Source organism: Pteropus alecto, unplaced genomic scaffold (assembly GCF_000325575.1).
Source record: "Pteropus alecto unplaced genomic scaffold, ASM32557v1 scaffold98, whole genome shotgun sequence".
NCBI classification, from domain to species: domain Eukaryota; kingdom Metazoa; phylum Chordata; class Mammalia; order Chiroptera; family Pteropodidae; genus Pteropus; species Pteropus alecto.
In genome coordinates, this window is record NW_006443570.1 from 5571566 (window position 1) to 5590760 (window position 19195).

The 19195-nt window shown below is 46.0% G+C and overlaps 2 protein-coding genes across 3 annotated transcripts in view; one reads left to right on the forward strand and one right to left on the reverse strand.

Moving 5' to 3' along the window:
* Positions 1-3342, forward strand: part of EME1 (essential meiotic structure-specific endonuclease 1) — a 6750-nt gene extending 3408 nt beyond the window's left edge. Inside the window, exons 4-9 of one of the 2 annotated variants that reach the window (XM_006924797.3) lie at positions 459-548; positions 642-763; positions 968-1094; positions 1330-1445; positions 2200-2389; positions 2635-3342. In XM_006924797.3, the coding sequence (XP_006924859.1) occupies positions 459-548; positions 642-763; positions 968-1094; positions 1330-1445; positions 2200-2389; positions 2635-2811 (822 nt within the window). In that variant the 3' untranslated portion in view covers positions 2812-3342. The remainder of the gene's footprint in view (positions 1-458; positions 549-641; positions 764-967; positions 1095-1329; positions 1446-2199; positions 2390-2634) is intronic. The other variant, XM_015599196.2, reaches the window with a different exon arrangement.
* On the reverse strand, positions 3103-16037 carry LRRC59 (leucine rich repeat containing 59). Its single transcript, XM_006924796.3, has 7 exons — positions 15703-16037; positions 13916-13975; positions 12082-12240; positions 11749-11853; positions 8532-8604; positions 6240-6413; positions 3103-5074 (listed from the first exon to the last, which is right to left on the reverse strand). Exons 1-7 carry the CDS (start codon positions 15805-15807, stop codon positions 4830-4832), a joined length of 921 nt encoding a protein of 306 aa, XP_006924858.1. The 5' UTR covers positions 15808-16037; the 3' UTR covers positions 3103-4829.
* Positions 16038-19195: the final 3158 nt, after the last annotated feature.

Sequence of the window (19195 nt, forward strand, 5' to 3'; positions counted from 1 at the left end):
GCCCTGCCCCATTCTGGAGGCTAAATGAGATAACCAAGCACTGAATACATAGTAGGCACACAATAATTGTTCCTTCTTGGCCAGGACTCCCCAGGTTATTACAGCTCCTGTACCTTTCACTCTTCTTATCTGCAAATCCAAAATACTCCTCCCTGCAGTTTTCAAGAGTCTATAGATGGAACATTAAGATTTTTTTGTCTCATTTGGACTTCATGATTTTCTCAGTACATTTCACCCTGCTAATGTTCCTTCCTTATTCATCACTCTGAGGCGTAGTACACCAAGGCTGAACAGTTGAAGATGGGAGGGGCAGAATCATGGGTTATTATTTCTTGCCACTATGACTTCATTCCAGAAGAAAAAGCATAATACAAAATAGACTAGGCCTGGGTCTTTCTCGCAGGTGCTGAGCACCTACTGACCTATTTCCCTCTACTGGGTTCTGGGTGCTTTGGCAGGATGGAGAGGAGGGCTGGGTAGAGGAGCCGATGGCCCTGGTGCTGCTCTTGGAAGAGGTTTTTGTGTCCATGATCTACAACTTCAAGAAGGTAGGCAGAGCCAGAGGGGTGAGTGCTGAGGCATGGGACAGAAGGCTGACCTTGGGGAGCAAGCATTAATGCAGTTTCTGCCTCTTCACACAGGGGAGTCTGGGCAGCATCGAGAAAGGGAAGGAAACACTTCGAAGCTTTGTAATGGACATCACAGCAAGGACAAGGGGAAAGGCTCTGTCACTGGTGATTGTTGAGCAGGAGAAATGCTTCAGGTTTGGATTTGTCCTTGACACTTAGCATCCAAAGGGGCAGCGCTTGGGTCAACAGGGGTGAATTTATTCATCCCAGATCTGGGTCCCTCTGCCAGATAGTGTCCCTGCCAAGCCCTCTGGGATGCTCTGGTCCAGTCTACTTGCCCCTCTTCTGCCTTAGCTTAGCCTGGAGCTGCTGCCCTTTGATTTCCTCCCCTGCTCCAGTGCTCGAAATCCTCCAAGGAGAAGGAAACAGGGAGTGGCAAACAGAGACCAGGCCAAGGAGAAGCAGCAGCAGAGACCACCAGAGGCCAACACAGGGCCCGTTGTGTCCAGGGTAGACATAGAGGAGGTAAGAATGTTCTGTTGCCTGAATCAACTTGGGCACCCACTCTCACTTAACCCGATTTGCTATTAAGAAAGAGTAAAATGCCTGCTGGCCAGTACTAGGTGTCTTGGTGGTGAGTAGGAGATAAGGGGCCAAACAGGAGTTAAGGGGCTGGGGTACAGACTCAATAAACAGGAACGGGAGAACAACTTCAGACTAGTCTCTCCACCCTTCCCGTCCACCTTCCTTTGGGTTTTAGGCATTGGTGGATCTGCAGCTACACACACACGCCCAGGCTCGAATTGTGCAGAGCTGGAAAGAGCTGGCTGACTTCACATGCACGTTCACGAAGGCCGTGGCTGAGGCCCCTTTCAAGTGAGTGACCTGGCAAGTCGCGGCTCCACTGCTGGGTCTTGCCCTTTACAATGGTTCTGGTACCCAAAAATGTCCTGAACTCTGCTGTTGGTCCATCATCTCTCAAGCTTGAAGCCGGAGCAGACCTCACATGGGATTCTTGGGAAGACCTCAAGCCCAGTCCCTTTAAAATGTTCTCCTTTAGTTTGTGTTTGTGTTCTGCAGGTTGGTACTGGGTCACCAGATGGCCAAGGTACCAGGATTCATTAGTCAGGTCACAATGTGATAAGCCCTCAAAAAATAAAAATTTTAGCCTACTTAGCTCAAGGAGTGTTCATAGTCAGAATTTAAAATTAACGAGACCTCAGAGACAGTCCAGCCTAAGTCCCTCATTTTATACCTAAGGGAACCGAGGCCTGAAGAGACTGACTTACCCGAGCTCTTAGTAAGTTAGAACCAGAACTAGACTCCGCATTGCCTGATACCCAGTCCCTGATGTCTGACCCTATTCATGACTCTGGTCAGTACAACCCAATGCCAACAGAAACAAGATTCTGGTACTTTTCTGGTAACTTCTCTTTTAATGAAAAGGACTAAGTGTCATATTTAAGGGAATCAGTAACTAGCACTGCTTGACATCAAAGTGAGCATTCAAATAAGCCAGACTGTAACATTGTGCCCACCTCTTCTGAGGTCACTGGAGGGTTTTTAAGTTCCAGTTAAGGGGCAGGTACAGGACAGGTGACTCACAGCTCTTCATCTGTGCTGTTTGCAGGAAACTCCGAGATCAAACTAGTTTCTCTTTCTGCCTGGAGAGTGACTGGGCTGGAGGGGCAAAGGTGGATCGTGTTGGCAGGGGACTTGCTCAGGTCTGGAGGAGACAGATTCAGCAGCTGAACCGGGTCAGCCTGGAAATGGCCAGTGCTATTGTGGCCACTTATCCCTCCCCGCAGCTCCTAGTCCAGGTATGCTGCTCTAGAGGCCACTGCCCAGCGCCTTTAGTGGGACTCCCAGATGGTTTTCATGGGCAGCACTGGTGAGAGCCCAAGAATGCCTCATAGGTCAACCGTGCAGGTCTGCTAAGATCCAAGTTAATGCTTACCCAGGGTGGGACAGGTTCTCACCCCCCAACCTAAGTTTACCACTTCCTTGTTCATGGACAAGGGATGACTGGATGGTATGATATTAAGAGAACATATACTACTTTTAGGCTTATAGGCGGTGTCTTTCGGAGCAAGAACGCCAGAATCTGCTTGCAGACATACAGGTGCGCCGTGGGGAAGGAGTGACATCTACCTCCCGCCGTGTTGGACCAGAGCTGTCCAGGCGTATCTACCTTCAGATGACTACTCTGCAGCCAGATCTCTCTTTAGACGCAACAGACTGATGCTGGCCCTCAGGGACAGAATGAAAAACTGGAGATTCCTACCTCACTCACCTCAGAGCATGACTACAGTGAAGAGAGTAAAGTGCTCCCTGAAGCACAAGCCTGGGTTGGGCCCACAACAGGCTTTCCTGGGTGTAATTATTTGTGAGTCTCCCTGTCAACTGACTGAGATACTGGCATTTATCTTCACCAGCATTGTGTTCCTCTCCTGGCAAAAATCAACTGCCATGCACGAGCTACCCCCACCCCTGCCCCAGCCAGCCCTCAAATCACCAAAGCAGCACACACAGACCACTCAGACATGTATTTAATCATTGAAATCCAAAAGAACCTCAGCATCAAATCTAGGGATCATGAGTGAACTGCCCTCAGCGGGTTGGCTTTACTAGGCTGGGTGTGCTCCAGCCTTCCTCTCACCCACTGAGGCTGCCTCAACCAGCTAGGGAATGGGGTTTGATCACTAGGCCAACTTCTGTATTCTCTTATCTTACGTACTACAGGTTTAGTTTCAATAAAGCATTTGTACCAATGGCTCTGGAGCTTGGAGGAAGACAAAAAGAATGTGTAGTGATTAAGGTGTGGGCCTGTGCAGCAGATATATCTTTGGGGGGAGTCATTTTTTCCAGTATTCAGGACAGTCATGAGTGGCAGTCCTATCTCATTGGGCTACTCTGGCTAAAAAGCTGGACTCCATCCTTTTTTTTCTCTGAACCATGACAGGTTCTTTTTCTCCTAGGGGAGAGGCAAGGAGCTTGCAATTGGGAGATTTCAGAGAATAAGCACCATGACATGGCCATTTCTGATCCTTTCATCCAGCTGTTGTGAAAAGATGAGGCAAAGGAGCCCACTGAGCAAGTCAGCGTTTACTCTGGCAGACGGAAAGGCAGTTATGCCCTTATTTGCACTAGTCACTAGTTCCTGCACCATTTTAAATGTCATGATACTACTTGTTACCCTTCACTGCACAGGTGTAGTTCTAGGTTTAGAATCAAACAATTCTAAACCTGTCTATGACGCTCAAGTTTTCAGGTTGCCTTTGAGGTATTTAGTCATCTCAACTACTAACAGAGCTGTCACAGACTGGCTTTGCAAGGGTCTGCCTTGTTTATTGATAGTTGGGGAGTTAATGCTCTAAAATTAAGGATAAGAGCCTGGACCATTCCTGTTTTATGGAAACCACATAATTTGGGGTGGGACCCCACAGGAGCTGACCAAGACCCTCATGGCTGAGATTTCTATTTGTGGGTCATGAATCTGTCTACATGAAAGATTCTATACTCTGGCTGAGGGGTACTCAATTCTCATGTGAGCTGTTCTCTCAAGACATTATAAGGAAGGCAAAATGATGGGAAGAAAAGGATGCTGGAGTGGGAGTCCAGCTCTACCTCAAACTAGCTGGGAGACCGTAAGCATGTCATGGGAGGCCTCAATGTCCACATCTGCAAGTGTTCTATTGGACTGGATTGTCTCGAAGTCCCTTTCTGAGCCTGAGATTTTGTATGTTCATTAAAATGTCTGAATGTCTAAGGTCCTTAAGAAAATAGGTATGCCCCTCCCCCCCAATTTAGGCTGGATTTGCTGAGTATGGTGTTCCCCTTGTCCCCAATAACACACTGCCTCCTGATCTGCCCCGGCTACCCAGGGGGGAATGAAAGGGTTTGTGACATACAAAAGTATAAATGTAGTGACAGCTGACCATTTAGTAGAAATGAGCCTTCCCTTTACACAGCTTTGTATAACAACTAGAAAAGGCTATGTATTTTCCTCTCCCCACCCCCAAGCCTATTCCTTTAGGCATGCAGGTTTTTTCCTTTCCCCACCTCCTACTTCTTATTCCACCAGGGAACCCTGACTAAGGAACAAAGAAGTCCTACAAAGAGGAGGTCTCAAGTACCAATCAGCAGCCATTTGATGATGGCAGGTAGGCCTGACGCTAAAAAGAGGTTGTGTCCAGCAGAACCCAATTCCATAGGAATCCAAGCTCCAAGGCTGGGAGGCAGCAGGTGTTGAGGACAAGCTCACTGCTGAGAATCGGTCTGCAGGACCCACTGGAGGATGTCGTGGCTGCGCAGACCCTGGACTGCATTGTCGTAGATGGTGTTCACGCTGGTGCAGAGTGGCTGCTGCTGCAGCTCTGTCACCCGGCAAACCACCAGCCCGCTAGCCACACACAGCAGCAGCAGCAGCAGCAGCTTCAGCACAGCCCAAAACCGGGTATGTTTTCGGGGTGGCGGCTTACGGGGCCGAGAGCCGGACTTAGATTCTGGAGGGAAAAGTCAGAGTAGACAAAAAAGTTCAGTCAGTTTGAAGAGATCTACACTCTAGCAATCAATGCTAGTCTCTTCCATGCAGATCCACTTACACTCCTCTTCTCTAATGAAAAGTCCCCAGGCCCTGAAGGAAAAATGTTTTAAGAACATCTGAGCTCTTAAAAACTTTGCTATGCAAAGACTGAAATATATACACCTTCTCCCGAGATCTCAGAGGAGGACACTGAAAACTAAAACTCATTCTGGACGTCTCACACGGCACACACAGTCCCCAGGGTCTTAAGTTTTCCTCAGTAACATGGCGATGATCCAGGCCCCTTGGGATCAGGGAAAGGGCTTATTAGGAGGCATCAAGCTATGAGTTCTGCCCATTTGGGGAAACAGTTTTGAGATTTATTGTTGCTGTCATTATTATTATCTAAGATGCAAAAAGAAAAGCCTGGAAGGTAACATACCATATCATTAACAGTGATTACTGCTGGGAACGGAGAATTAGAAGTGACTGCCATTTTCTGATACATATAGAGAGAACATTTCTAAATTCTCTGCAATGAACGGATATATTACATTTATAATTAGAAAAAAATGGTTTTGAGATTTTGAGGCAAAATATTAAAAACTTGATGAGCACCCACATGCCAAGAACCACATGATCCTGTCACATAGATTTTCTCAGTCCTATCACTACCCTGTAAGGAGGTATGATCCTCATTTTATACAAGGAAACGAAAGGTAGTAAAAGGTTAGGCAACTTGATCAGGGCCAGCGAGGGCAAGCAAGGACAAGCAAGGACAGGGCCACAGGCCTCCACCTCACTCCAGACATCCTTCCCTCTCAGGTGCCTCTCCCTCAGAGGCCTCTTTTGCCCAGAGGGTATATAATCCTCCCCTGTACATGGAGCCACATCACCACACAAATTCAACTGGACACAGGCAAAACACTTAACACCTGCACACAGGCATGCGGCTCTGGGAAAACAAGCCAGGCCGGCACTGACTTTCTAGGAGAGCCCCACATTCCCTCCGAGGTATTCCCAGGCCTTTCACTGTATCTGAGCAACGTGCGAAGTTGCTCAGTTGCTCACTCATCCATGCTGAACACATACTTGAGTCTCCCCACTGCGCCCTGTTGAAACCTCACAACTGAGAGAAAACTTACTTGGGGCCTGATTTGTTTCCTTCTTGGGTTTCTTCTCCTGCTCCCGCTTAGACGCTTTCAGGGCATCATACTCCTTTCTGCGGCGCTCCTTCTCTTCCGCCTTCTCCCGCTTCCGCAGCTCCCGCTCCTGAGCCTCCTTCGCTCGCTGCTTGGCCTCTCGCTTCTTCTCAGCCTCTACAAGAAAAGAGACCCTAAAATGCCTTCCCTCCCCACACACCTTCCGGTGTGCTTTCCTGAGTAATTAAAAGCGTGAATTCAGCCCCTTTGTCCCTATGCCATGGATCACATAAGATACAGAAGAGGAAAAGAGCTTTCTGCCTTCCCTAAAATACAATGAGCTGCTCTCGGGGTTTGCTGAATGGATCCTTATTAAGGGGTTTCTAGACACAAGCAGCAGGGAGATTAGGGTGAGGTAACAAGAGGAGCACAAGAAAGGGATGGGTGATGAGTCTGGTGCTCCTCTAGAACTAGGTACTGATTCAGAAAGCACAGCAACTGACAGCCTCGTACAACTAAGCTCTGAGAAGAAACAATGGAGGTGTTGAGTCTATGGGATTCCTACCTTCCCAAGCTTCAGAAATGAATGTGACATGGGGAGAGCAAGTCAGAAGAGAAAGTGAGCACTCAGGTTCAGGGTTGGAGACGATGGAAATGTTTTCCTGAAAAAGCGAGACTAATAGTTTGTAATGTCTGGCCTTAATGCAGGAATCGTAACACACTGGGATTTACTTCACAGTTCAAGGAAGTTTACATGCAGTACCCAACCTACAAATTATTGGGTTCTAAAAATGCATTTCCAAATTAGTTATTTGGAAGTCTGAAGTATATTTTTCCAAAGCCAGAATGCCACAAATGGTGGTTAAGTGTCCTTTAGGGCTTAAAAGCCCATTTGAACCATCATGTAGCTGAATAGTAGTACTATAAGTACTGTAGCTTTCCACTGCTTCTCTATGAACAAACAAGCGCCAAGTTCCAGCTGGGCACTGAGGATGCCAAGAACAGACTACACTTGGCCTCAAGAGAACATGTGCCATCAAGAAGTAAAAGCAGCAATGATCAGAGTAAACACAGGCATCACGGTAGCTGTGCACGTATAAGGGACGATTGTAACTCAGGAGTTCTGATCTCAGGGACTGTTTGTAATCAGTATCACATAAATAAGTCCCCCCTCTAACGACAGGAGCCCTCCGGTAAAGGGCTCAGGAGTCAGCCAGCCAGGTGATAGGGTGCCTAGTGTGTGCCAGGCCTTGATTTAAGTGTTCAGGATATAGCAGTGAAGACAAGGCAGGTTCTAGTGCTCGAGTCATTTACTTTCTAAAGAAGGAGACAAACAATAAACAAGTGAACAAATAGTAAAATAGATAGTGATGTGTGCTATAAAGGAAAGAATAGAGGATGTGATGGAGAATGACAGGTGGGAAGGCTTCTAGTTTTGGTGGTTCTGGAAGAGTTAAGGTTACCCTGAGGCAACATCTGAGCAGAGACATAAGGGATTACACAAAGCCAGCCATGGAAAAATCTGAGGGAAAAGGAAACCAAGCAAAGCCCTGAATTTGAGACTGTACTTGTTGTGTCCAAACAAAAGCAAGGCTCGTGTGGCTGAAGTCAACTGCATTCTCCCCTCTTGTGTGGGACAAGGCCAGAGAAACAAGTATGCTTCGGCCATGGTGAGCCTTGTCGGCTATGTTACTAAGTTTGGATTTTATTCTACATTCAATTAGAAGCCATTAGAAGGTTGTCACCAAAGAGCAACATAATTGACTTGTGTTTTAAAAAGATCTGCCTGGCTGTTGTGTGAAAATTGACTTTGAGGAGAGGGCACAAGTATAGAGACAGGTAATATGACAGTCATGAAATGGAAGCTTCTTTATGGCAGCAGCACAGAAGTGGAGATAGTCACGTTCAGGATGTGCTGACAGACTGGATTTGGGCTTAACAGAAGGAAAGAATCATGGACAGCTTTCTAATTTCAAGCTTGAATGGCTACAGGGCTGGTGATTTCCTATTATGGAGAACACTGCAAAGGGCTGAAGGGGATCTGTTTTAGTCATGCTTAATTTGAGGTGCCTATTAACCCTCCAAACAGACAGAAAGATAAGCAGCTGAACATGACTTGGGAGCTCAGTGGAGAAGCCAGGCCTGGAGAGATTCATAAGACGAAGATGATACCATCTAATACCACACTGTTCCCCAGTGCTCTTCATGACCCCTCTACTGGATTCCAGCTCCTGAAGCATGAGAACCAGCTGCTGGGATAAGGACCAGAAGATGACTAGAGGGATGGCCACCCACCTCGTTCTACTTCCAGCCGCCGCTGCCTCTCTCGCTCCTGGTCCGCCTGCATGGCCTTCATGTGCTGTAACACCTGCAAAGGCAGAGGAGGGTGCTGAACTACTCCACGCAGCAGTCATCACAGCTCACATGTTTGCTCAGGGGAGTCTCAAGAGACTGTTGTCAGGATCCCAGGTCACCACGGGGCCCAGAAGCAGTGCAGAGCTAATGGAGTTAATCCTCTTTGTATGCTAACTTAGTGCTGAAGCTCAGTTACAGAAGTCATATGAACCCAGTTCACTGAAGCTGTCAAGAAAAAAAGTTTGTGAACACAACACCAACTGGAGTCTGTAAAAATCCTGCCATTTATAGTCACTCCACATGCACGACTGCATATAATTCTCCCAGCAGCTCTGTGATGAGCAGGAACAGCATTTATTCCAGGACGTTTTCCTGACCTCCCTCCTTTGGTTATCTCAGGTTCCTCTCACCCCAGTCCTAGGGCGTTTTCTTATCTAGCTCAGTTAGGAGACTGTGAGGTAAGGGTAGGGGCTATTGTCCTGTCTGTAGGCGAGCACAGAGCTTAGCCAATTATAGGTGCTCAATACATGTTTGATGAACAACTGACTGGATTCTATTTCAAAAGAAAGAAAACTGAGACTCTGATCGGGCGATTTGTCCATGTCACATGGCTAGAAAGCAGCACAGCTGGGAAGGAGGTCTTCTGAGTTCCCAGAGCTGGTTCTACTCCTCTTCATGCAGAGGCAGGAGAGCGCTAGGAGAAAAGGGAGGGGCCATCTGCTAAACACCACAAGACACACGGGCGCCCTGAGCCCCTCGACTTCTCATCAACTCAGTCACGGTTGGCCTCTAACTAAAACAGCCAGAGATTCTCACTATGGGCATGGTTAGGATAAGATGTAAGAGACTCTTTCAGTTTTGTTTGCACTTTTTAAAAGCTGGTATTCTTTGCATGTAGAGGACAGAATGTAAGCTCAGAGCCCAACAATTCTGACTCTACCACTTACTAACAGCATGAACTTAGAAAGTGACTTAACCTTTCTGAACCAATTTTCTCATCTGGAAAACTGAGGTAAGACTTCTCTGGCCTACTGCAAAGATTAAATTACATAACTTGTACCAGCTGCTTAACATAATCCTTGGCATTATATGTGCTCAATAAATACTGCTTTTTTTTGTTTGTTTGTTTGTTTTAACTTCATCTTTACTGCATTAACGAGAGGAAAACCTAAACTATTCTAAATTACAATAGCAAATTGTGTTTCGCTACCTCACTAGACACCCTGCAGGACAGAAATGTATTCAGATGGAATTATTTTACTTCATGGAAACTTCAAACATGCAGACACCCACCATGAGAAGCTCAACAGCAGGCCTGCAAAAGCAGCTCCAAGAGCCTGGTTTGAAGCCACAAGAAACCCTGTCCTGAGTAACCCAGGATTTGAACCTGCCAGCACTTCTTCAAATGGAGTTAAGCTTCCTAAAAAAATGGCTGCTCAACAAGAAACTGCAGAATCTGGAGGAGAGTCAAGCATGATGGAGACAGGCAGCCCAAGTTCAAAGTCCCTGTGTCACTCTGAATTTTAAACAAGCACCAACCATTCAGTTGGTTTCAGGGGGTATAGAGCTGGCTAAATAAAGAGCTGGGAGGTTTAAGAAACATCCCTTTTTGCCTTGGCTATAATCAGGAGTGAATTATCTGCAAACACAGCAAACTCAGACGTAGGAGACTCCTCTAGTCTAGACAGTGAGCCCCTGGAGGGTAGACTTTGTCTGCCTATCCCAGCCCACTGCATATAGTAAGCACTTGTTGAACACCACTGAACTCACAAATTATTTTTAAAAGGTGATTTACTATGCACCAAGCTGATCAGTTACTATGACTAACCCATACATGGTCAGAGCTGGTGAGACCTAAAATGAGGTTACTTGTCCTGGAGACAAGTAACCTCATTCTGACTGTCTCATGCCACTCCTCTACAATGTCCGAAGGTATGCTGCAGGAGACAGCTCTAGGGAAATGGTACCAGGGACCATAACTTTAGTTGCCACATCCACAATGCACTGTGCTACCTGGTCTGTCTAGAAGATATATATGAGTACTAAAGACCTTTGCATGCAATGAAAATTATTCTGACAGGACAATAACTATAGAATATCAGCAATTTCGTATGGTTCAACATATTAATTGTTGAATGAATAAATAGATAAATGAAAGGCCTGTGAACAATGAGGGTTTCTCGTGTCAGAGATATAAATACCTACTTCCCAGGGTTATGAGGATTATGAGATGAAACATGTAAAGCATGTAAGACAAAGGGAGAGGAGCGGTAGCTACTGTTGGTCACTCAGAATAGACATCGCTCCTAACACTACAGAATTTCACTGATCACTCGTACTGTTCCCAGCTAAGGGCAAAGTGTTGCCTTGACTTTGTTCTTGGATTCTTACAATGGGAGACACAGATGAGACTATATAGAAAGCCCTGAACTAATGATAATAAAGGCCATTACTTTTGAGATTCATGTAGAGACCCAATATACGCACACTTCACTTACATTAATTCTAACATCTAAAGTCCTTTTTGTCTACCATGGTCCCTAAACATAGCCAAGTAAGTCAGCTGTTACTCTGCTGAAGCAGCAGCTATCTGTTCTAAAGCTCGAGGAAAAAAAAAATGACTATCGTTAGAGTTTTTGAGAGATAGGTATAGTGCTGTTCTTAAGAACAATGTAAGGCACCTTCAAGGTTACTGGTTTGCCTTCCATGCAGACTTTATTTCCTCACTATATCACATGATTCAAATGAAATCAAATGCCAGATCTGCAAGGGATGTATCTGTTTAGCTATAAACTCACAAAATATTAGCACCTTTATTATCTAAATTCCTACAATAACTGTGACTCAGAAAGGCCACAGACCCTAACCCTTTTGTGCCATCCAAATGGTTGACAATGAAATGCTAGATCACGGAAGGTCCTGGTTTCTTGAGAATGGAAGTCCTGTAGTAGAGCAGAGATAGTATTATTCCACTAGTTGTAAAGTAAACATAGAAACAAAAGTCCCTTTGCTTGCCACGCTCATGGTAGACATATGTCACTGAGACCTTAGAGCTTTAATCAACACACAGCCATAGGTGCCCTGGGAGGAAAAACAAGAGGCAGAAGCAAGTCCCAGGGAGGCGTATAAAGGAGACCCCGGGGAGCTTCGTGCTTACCTTGTTGGCACACTGCTTACATTGCTTTTCATCCAAGCAATCCCCTGCCACTTTGGCCAGGACAGGATCCAAGGGGTTATCCTTCAGGTCCAGCCACTTCAGGCTCTAAAAAGAAGGGGCAGAGAGGCTGGCTAAACTCAAGTTCACACACACAGTCCTTCAAATTGGAACCAAATGAGCAGGAAGAGAGCCCCTCTATGTCCCAGCCACAGGTAAAGCATGAGGCAATGCCAATAAAGTAGTATTTCAATCAGCCTTTCTCAAAGCCATGCTCCATCAGTTCGTGAGCCCTCTGCCACATCTGGCCATGTACACTGGTTCATGAATTGTTACCTTGAGCTGGGCAAAGCTGACAGGCAGGGTGACCAGCCTGTTGTTGAGGAGATCCAGGTGCTGGAGGTTGACCAGACGGCCAAAGTCAGCCGGCAGTTGCTGCAATTTATTCTTACTCAGGTCCAGCTTCACCAGGTGTGTAAGGCCACAGAAATCCGACTAGGACCCAAAGAGAGAACACCTAAACGTGGGGCTCACACACTTTAATGGAACAATCCAGTAGCCCCAAGTCAGAGGCACCTGTGCATAAATCCTGACTCTACCTCTTATGAGCTATATCTCCTCAAATGATAACAGGCAAAACAAGCATCACTCCTGGTGGTAAATAGTTAAATGTGCATGCAAAAGGGCCAAGCACAAACTAGGCATAAATCAGTGTGGGTCTCTTCACTCTGTTCTTCCTCCAATCCATTATTCACATTGCTACGGGTGTGATTACGGACCCATTCTGTCCTCTCACACTACCCTATGTCCACCTTTCATAGGAGCTGTCAACATAGTGAGACCATCCATTTTCCTAAGATCAAGTGCCCCTTGAGTTCTCAGTGTTATTTTTTGTTCTTTGCAGCACCTAGCACGGTACTTAGCACAGGTGCTTCATGAGTGTTCTTTGAATGACTGACTCACTGCATGGGCTGGGGCCTACCCTACCCACATCCTGGCTCTTCTTCAGCACAGTCCAAAACAGCCTTCTTGTCATTCAGCCTTTGCTCAGCACCCATTTAAAGTGAAGCTCCAACCTGAGCTAACGAGGCACTATTCGTGTTCTCTGGAGACTTGTAAACGCCAGTGGATCTGCACTGCAGATGAGGCCATACAACTGAACAGACTGAAAAGTACACGGCGAGGGTCGGGGGGAGTACTGAATAATTATCTGACAATGTGTGCAGCAGATGTCAGGCTGCAAGGAATTGCTGCCCTTCTTTAATTAGACACAAAATACTTCCTGAAAGAAGTAGAATCTCAGATGCTTTTCTTCAGTGTTAGAAATGGTTCTCGATGAGCTGCGAGAAGATGCTACAGACAGTGAGTGAGGTCCAGAAGAATACTGAGGGGGGAATGGACTAATGATCCAGTGAAGAAACTGCCAACTTCTGAGACTCAATCCCTAAGCCAGAGCCCAACAGAGAATGGCAAGGAGTGATCTGACCAGGATAATGGACAGGAAAGGCAACAACAACAAACTTAGGCCTGACAATGAAGGAGCACTACTATGGAGGGGAGAGCAGCTCTTATCCAGAAGAGGCTGAGGGGGCTGAATGACTCTAGCACCTACACAGATGGAGAAAAAGGAGAATTGAGAGAAGTCGTGCAAGAAAAATAAAAAAAATCTGACCGTAGATTGGATGTGCTGAATAAAAAAGTATCTCAAGTAATTAAAGACTGGGAGGATAATGATACAGTGGAACATAAAACCACATTTTTTCCTGTTCCCCATCAAACGATGTACAAGGAGAGTTTATAAATAGCTTTCTCCCTGAAATGCAGGGCAATTTACGAAGGTCTCCTGCCTCTTCCATGCAATAGGGAGGTAAACTATTTTTCAAATTAATAAGGCAGAAAAAGAGATGAGCCCAATAAGTTGACTCGGCCAGCATCCTATTGACTTTAGTTTTCTGTGGTCTGACTTTCCCACTGTTCTAAAGAATAAGACCTCTACCTTGCTTCCTTTCCCACTGAGACAAACCACCCACTCTACCCCAAACACGCTCAGATTTAGCTGAAGCTTGACTGCAGGCCTAACATGAAATTACGCCTTATGACACAACTCCCCCAAAGAGGAAGGAGAAGCATCAGGGCTCTAGAAGGAATTGTGTTTGCTTGCCATTCTTACCGGTAGAGTAGACAGTTTATTGCAGGACAAATCCAGTACAGTGGCCTTTGGGAGGGCAGCCTAGGAAAGAGAATGAGAACGAAATGTCAGACCAACACATGGAATGATTCAGTGACATCTGCTAAGGAAGCATTTTCTAGTTCCCACAATTAGGAAAGGACTTTTTAAAAAAATAGCACTAAAGTGTAATGTTTCTAGGCATAGAAGAAAAAATGAGCCAGTCAGCCACAAGATAGGGAAGAATGCAAAGAGTAGGGGTTTTGCTGTGGAACATCCAATAAAGGAAAACAAATTCTTAGAAATTCTCCCTCGCACTTCTAATATTTTCTCCAGCACTCCTCCTTATTAGGTTTCAAGGCAGGGGCTGTATCTAATATAGCTTTGCGAGTTCCATATTCCCCAGTTCAGGCTTTCCAGGCACTCAATATACATGTTGGCTGATTCATGACTGACTGAATGAATAAATGAGTGAATAACAGAGTGAAAATAAGGCCCTCATGGCCCATTTCCATTTCCACCTGGTGTTCAGGGCTGGAGGCTCAGCAAAACTGACCCTTCTTTCTCTCTAGGGGCAGTGCTGTGCTGACCAGATGCCTGGAGTAAACGGTTTCGGACAACGGTCCTAGAGCTGGGTATAAACAAGGCTGGCCGTCTTTCTGGGATAGAGAAGAAGCCAAAAATTCAGTTAAGGACCCTGGACCAATCTGCACTTGCCAATTATCAGAAAATCCCAAGAATGGAGTTTGAGCACCTAAAAGAGTTATTATAGATATTACAATAGGAAGAACGCCATGAACAGCTAGATGCACCAGCATTTGCTACCTGCCAGATGTTTCGCATTACAACTTTATTAAATCTTCATAACAACCCTATGAGATGGAAACTATTATCATCATTCTATAAATGAAGAACTCTAGAAATAAAGGTTAACTAGCTTCCCAAGGGCACTCAGCTATTAAGCAATGGAGCTGAGATATGAACTGGGAATTTCTTGCTAACCTTCAGACTGCACAGCCAAGGAGGATGGAAGGCTGGGCCAAGTGCCAAAGGCAGTGAGAAAAGTATAAGTCATTCAAGGCAAGGGCAGGGGTGGGGAACCAGGTGGGAAAAACATAGATGTACGATCTTACTGCACCTGTGCAACAACTAGTTATCTTCCAGGGGCCTCAGGCTTCAGTTCCCTGGGTGCCAGTGTGGTAATGTGAGAATACTGGTACTGGCCCCGGCAGTGTGGGATTCCTGCCAGTTTCAGACAAGTAGGCAAGAGGCCTTGCCAACCAAGCAGTGAAACTTCACCTTCTCCAAGGAAGGACACCTCAGGGTTGGGGTGCCCAGCTGGGATTGATGGCTTCCTAGAAAAGCCGGGTTCTGGGCCATACCCAGGCCTACCCTAAGGCCTACTTCACAGACCTACTCATTCATTCGTTTGTTCATTCATTCTCCGAATACATCCAACAACCGTTCCATGGAAGCCTACTTGGGATCAAGCACGGAGCTGAGCGCTGTGAAACGCCCCCAAATGGGGGTAGAGGGAAGATTCACTCTTGACTCCTAAAAAGCCCGTGGCCGGACAAGCAGCTAACCCCATCTTCTGGAATTGCGCCAAAATGACACGTGTACATCCCAGGAAGAACACTGAGGCCGGACGCGGCGTCCCCGGAGACTTAGTCCCACTCTCCCCACCTTATTTTAAGACGTGGAAACTGAGGCATGGGAAAGGAGGCGGTCCACGCAAGAGCTAGCGCCAGCCGCGGGTGGGCGCCTGGGCCTCGCGGGACTGTACTGACCAGCTCCTTGACTGGGACCTCATTCAGGTCGCTGAGGCTCAGGTCCAGCTCGTTGCCGTCCAGCTTGTCGCGGAGGTTCCCGCCCTTGCTACCGGCCTTGGTCATGGTGACGCCGCCTAAGCGGGGCCCGGCTCAGGGACTCCGACCGGCAGGAAGCCTGAGAAGCCGCTCGTCGGCTCAGCGGACTCGCAACCAACCGACAACACCTGCGTCCTCCGCCACCACAGGTGCGAGACCTCTGCCGCCCGCCGTCCACACTCTGATCCCCGCGCCCAGCTCCCACCAGTGCCGCCGCGACGACGACCACTTCCGTGTCCACGTCACCTTCCGCGATCACTGATACAGGCTGGGCCAGAGCGGCCAGAGCGGCCCGAGCATGTGCCGGAGCGCCCTCTGGCACCAAGGATGGCGCACTGCAGTCGCTGCCGCACCGGAGGGGTAAGAGTTCAAGGCTCCGAGTCCCTGGTGACGTTAAGGAGCCCTACCGCGGCCATCGTCTCTGACAGCGCCAGTAGGCGAAAGGGCAGGGGACTGCGAGCCAGAGACCTAAGTTGCATCAAACACTGATCTCATGAGATCACCTCCTGGATTAAGAGAAGAAACTGCGTGACCTTCATAATTGCTCCCTTTTCTCTATTTAACAATCTCCAAGCCAATATCCGGAAAACTTAACCTCTGAATCTTTCTTATCTCCTCCTCGCCGCCCCATCCCTTGTCCAGCCCACCATTTACTCGTACCTGAGATTACTCTGAGTTTCTCTTCCTCCCACCCATCTCTACCCAGCTGCTCAGGTGATCTAAAAATCTAGCCAGGTCTCTCCTCTGCTTAAAACCCTTCAAACTTCCAGCTACCTCTAGGATATGGACCACTCTCCTTTCTAGACCCTTCTGCAGCTTCCTCACAAGTCCCAGTCCCTGCCTGGGATGCCGTGTAGACTTCCAGGTGGCCTCCTCACCTTTCCCTCTCCTGAATGGCCCTGCTTTGCCCACGCTTCTGTTTAGTTAATTCTCAGTCCTTCATGAAATCTTCCCTGACTACAGTGAACCCCAGACTGTTAGGGGTCCCTCCTTGGGGCTCTGACGATCCCCTGTGTCCTGCTTATTATCAGAGGTGGTAAAGCTTGGTGGCTAAGGTGGGGCCTCTGGCACTGGGCCGATTGGGTATTAAACCTGGCTCTGCCTCTTGCTACTTATAAAACCATAAGCAATCACTATGCCGTATCTATGGATTCATGAGAAGTGGGTATAATAATAATGGGGAGGACTGTGTTTTATTTAAACACAGGAAGAACTTGCCACAGTGAATGGCACTTAGTAAGTACCCAGTAAATATTAAGCTATAATTCATAATCTGCCTTGTGTTATACTTATCTTTGTGTCTTCCTTTCACTCTGGACTATGAGGGGCAAGGATTTTATCTTTGTAGCTCCAGTGTCTCAGTGTCTGATACATGGTGGTTGCTCTTTCAAATGTCTGCTGCATGAATGAATAATGCACTTACCCCACTCCAAACCTCACTTAGCTCTTCTTTGAAATGGGGATATTAAGGCTTATCTCAGAGGGGAAATGTGAAGACCGAATGAAATCGGTGCAATAGCCTACTCATTTAGTAACTCTGTGTGCACACTCCTTCTGCTCCCAGCAAGGCATTGTGCTAGGCTTCTGTGGAATAGACAGAGGCAACTGAGTAATAAGACATTAGCACTTGGCAATCTCTAAAGCTCTTGAGCATCTTACTTTGATAAAGTACATGAAGAGACTAGAAGGCATAATTTATTGTGTATCTCTCTTTTATGAAGAAAGAAACTCAAGGAGAAAAACCTTGTCGTCAGTCACATAGCTGGTTGAGGGTCAGACCCAAATCTTTTGATTCCAAATCCTGTTTCTTTTAACTACACAAATAACTATTATAAAACATAGAAAAAATAAGCATCTGAATCCATACAAGTAAAATCTGTGTGTGAATGTACACGGCTGTATGGGTGTATGTCCGAGTGTGATAATCTCAGATTAACGTATGTAGGCACATTTTATGTCCTAGGACTGTGATTTACATATATTATTTCTCTTAACTCACAACAACTGTGTAGGCAGATATTATTTCAGTTTTACAAAGGAAGTAATTGAAATTCAGAGAGGTCATTCATTTAAGAACAGTCATGGCAAGTAAGTGAAAGCATTCCAAGGAAAGTGAGTCATACCTGGCATGGTAGGGAGGAGGAGCCTAGGAAGAAAGAAGAAATCAGGAAAGCCTCCATGGAAGAGGTGGAATGTAAGTTGGGCTTTGAAGAATGGGTTCAATACAGACAGGCAAAGGCACAGCCTTGGAAAGGTGGGCAGTGAAATGAGGGATTAACAGTAGCTGTTCACTTTGAGAAAGATTTTTTAAATCTCTAAGGACGGAAACTCACGGCTTCATGAGAAAGTGAAACCTGTCATCCACTGGCAGCTTTTTCCTTGGGAACAATAGACTGGCCCTGTGCTGCAGCCCCCAAACCAAGTGCCACCTTGTACCTGGATATTGAGGTTGTTTGGGGAGCTAACAAAGAGAACACAAAGTACCACAGCCCTTGAGAAGCCAAAGATCAGGACCAAGATATGATACAACTGCTTCTTGGGAAAACCTTGGGCAAACCTTTATCTTTGTAGCTCTAGTGTGATCGTGGCAAGTCTTCCCACCTCTCCAAACTTCTGTTTCTCCTTCTGCAGAATGGGAATAATAAAATAGGAAAGCGTGTCAAGGACTCACAGAGAAGGAGCCGACTAGCACTACGCAGCATGAGTCAACCTTTCTAATGACGCTGGGCCCTGTTCACAGTTTGTCATTACAGCCAGAAGTGGATTGAAATACAGCCTCAGATAGTCCTTGAAGATTGGAGCCCCCAAAGTACTTTATAATGCAAATGATCTGTTTATATAGTTTACTTGTTTATATGGATTTGCTTTAAATTATTCCGAATGTAGAGAGATATACCATGCTTCTGTAAATCGGCCTGTCTCAAAGTAAACTTCAAATTTAAAGCAACTGCAATTAGAAATCCCAACAAGATTTTTGTTTTGTTTTTGGAACTAGGTAAAAATGATCTTAAAATAAATATATGAGGAAAAAATCTAATTCACTTGAAAGGATAACTGTACAAGAATTGCCAAGAATGAAATTTTTAATAAATTGCCACAGATATCTGCCCAATCAGATATTAGTCCTTATAATAAAACTTAAAACAGTCTAGCATTGTCATAGGCAGGTATCAATGAAACAATATAGTTTGGAAACAGATACAAATATATGTGAGTCATTAATATATAATTGAGATTGCATTTAAAGTCAAATTCATCACAAGGGGTATGGCTGAATAAATTAGAATATGATTAAATTAAGGATATTGAAATGGAGAGATTATCCAGGATTATTCAGGTGGGTCCTAAATGCAATCTTATAAGTTTCCTTATAAGAAAGGCAGAGGGAGATTGGACATAGATGAGGAGAAGGCAA